Genomic DNA, 1,953 nt, shown 5'->3' on the forward strand with positions numbered 1-1,953 from the left:
CTCTCCCCCCCATAGATCCCCCTCTCCGGTCTCATTTGGGATTTCCGACCCCACCATTGGGGTCATTGAGGACGTCGCCCCCCCCGACTCCATACAGACGTTCCTATGGCAGCACCGGGTGTAGCCGCACCCCCCGGGGGGGGCTTTTGGGGACGGACCCCCCCCCCCCTTGTGCCACCCCAATGGGGTCCGGTTGATCCAAGGTCCCCCCCTCCCCCCCCCCGTGTTGATTTCTATGGGGTTTTCATTAAAGAATGGGGTTTTGTTTTGGATCATGTCGCATCAATGACCCCCCCCAAAAAACGGCACTAATGGGGTGGGGGGATTTGGGGGGGGGGGACTCAGGGATGGGGGGTCCCTATGGGGGGGCTGGAGTCCCATCCCTGCTATAGGGTTGGGGTCCCATCCCTGCTTTGGGATTGGGGTCCCATCCCTGCTATGGGGTTGGAGTCAAACCCTTATTATAGGGTTGAGGTCCTGTCCCTGCTATGGGGTTGGGGTCAAACCCTCACTATAGGATTGAGAGTCTCATCCCTGCTATGGGGCTGAGGTCACACCCATGCTATGGGGCTGGGGTCCCATCCTCACTGTAGGGCTGGGGTCCCATTCCTGCTTTGGGGTCCTATCCTCACTATAGGGCTGGGGTCCCATCCCTGCTATGGGGTTAGGGTCATGTCCTCACTATAGGGTTGGGATCCCATCATCTCTGTAGGATTGGGGTCCCATCCCTGCTATGGGGTTGGGATCAAACCCTCACTATAGGGTTGGAGTCCCAGCCTCACTATGGGGTGGGGTTGGGGTCCCATCCTCACTATGGGGCTGAGGTCACACTCATGCTATGGGGTTTATGGGATCCCATCCTCACTATAGGGTCACACCCATGCTATGGTTTTGGGGTCCCATTCCTTCTATAGGGTTGGTGTTCCATCCCTGCTATGGGGTTGGGATCAAACCCTCACTATGGGGCTGAGGTCATACCCATGTTATGGGGTTGGGGTCCTGTCTCTGCTATGGGGTTTATGGGGTCCCACACTTGCTATGGGGTTGGAATCATGTCCTCACTATGGGATTGGGGTCAAACCATCACTATGGGGCTGAGGTCATACCCACACTATGGGGTTGGGATCCCATCCTCACTATGGAGCTGAGGTCACACCCATGTTATGGGATTAGAGCCCCATCCCTGCTATGGGGTTGGGGTCAAACACTTGCTATAGGGTTGGGGTCCCATCCTTGCTATGGGGTTGGGGTCCCTGCTATGGGGCTGAGGTCCCATCCCTGCTATGGGGTTGGGATCAAACCCTCACTATAGGGTTGGGGTCCCATCCTCACTATAGGGTTGGGGTCCTGTCCCTGCTATGGGGTTGGTGTCATGTCCTCACTATAGGGTTTATAGGGTCCCACCCCTGTTATGGGGCTGAGGTCACGCCCCTGCTATGGGGTTAATGGGCTCTATGGGCTTTATGGGGTCCCACCCCTGATATGGGCTTTATGGGCTCTATGGGGTTTATGGGCTTGATGGGGTTTATGAGCTCTATGGGCTTTATGGGATTGGTTTATGGGTTTTATGGGGTCCCACCCCTGATATGGGCTTTATGGGCTTTATGGGGTTTATGGGGTTGGTTTATGGGGTTAATGGGCTTTATGGGCTCTATGGGGTTTATGGCCTTTATGGTGTTTATGAGCTCTATGGGCTTTATAGGGTTGGTTTATGGGCTTTATGGGGTCTATGGGGTCCCGCCCTCCCGGTGCCGTTCCCTTCTCCTCCCTCATCCCATTGGGGTGACGCCATGTTGGGGGGGGCAGTGGGGGGGGCGTTGACTCATCCCCCCCCAGTGGGAGCAGCCGGAGCGAGGACACAGCGCGGGGGGGGGGCAATGGGGGTCAATGGGGTCAATGGGAGTAATGGGGGCAATAGAAACAATGGGGGCAATGGGAGCAATGGGGGCTATG

General features: G+C 56.8%; 1 protein-coding gene across 1 annotated transcript in view; it reads left to right on the forward strand.

Annotated features, from left to right (window-relative positions):
- The window catches only part of GBA (glucosylceramidase beta), a 13,624-nt gene extending 13,422 nt beyond the window's left edge, over positions 1–202 (forward strand). The window contains exon 9 of the mRNA XM_015851031.2: positions 16–202. Within this exon, the coding sequence (XP_015706517.2) occupies positions 16–124 (109 nt within the window). The 3' untranslated portion in view covers positions 125–202. The remainder of the gene's footprint in view (positions 1–15) is intronic.
- The last annotated feature ends 1,751 nt before the right edge of the window (positions 203–1,953 follow it).

This window comes from Coturnix japonica, unplaced genomic scaffold (genome assembly GCF_001577835.2).
Source record: "Coturnix japonica isolate 7356 unplaced genomic scaffold, Coturnix japonica 2.1 chrUnrandom649, whole genome shotgun sequence".
NCBI lineage: Eukaryota > Metazoa > Chordata > Aves > Galliformes > Phasianidae > Coturnix > Coturnix japonica.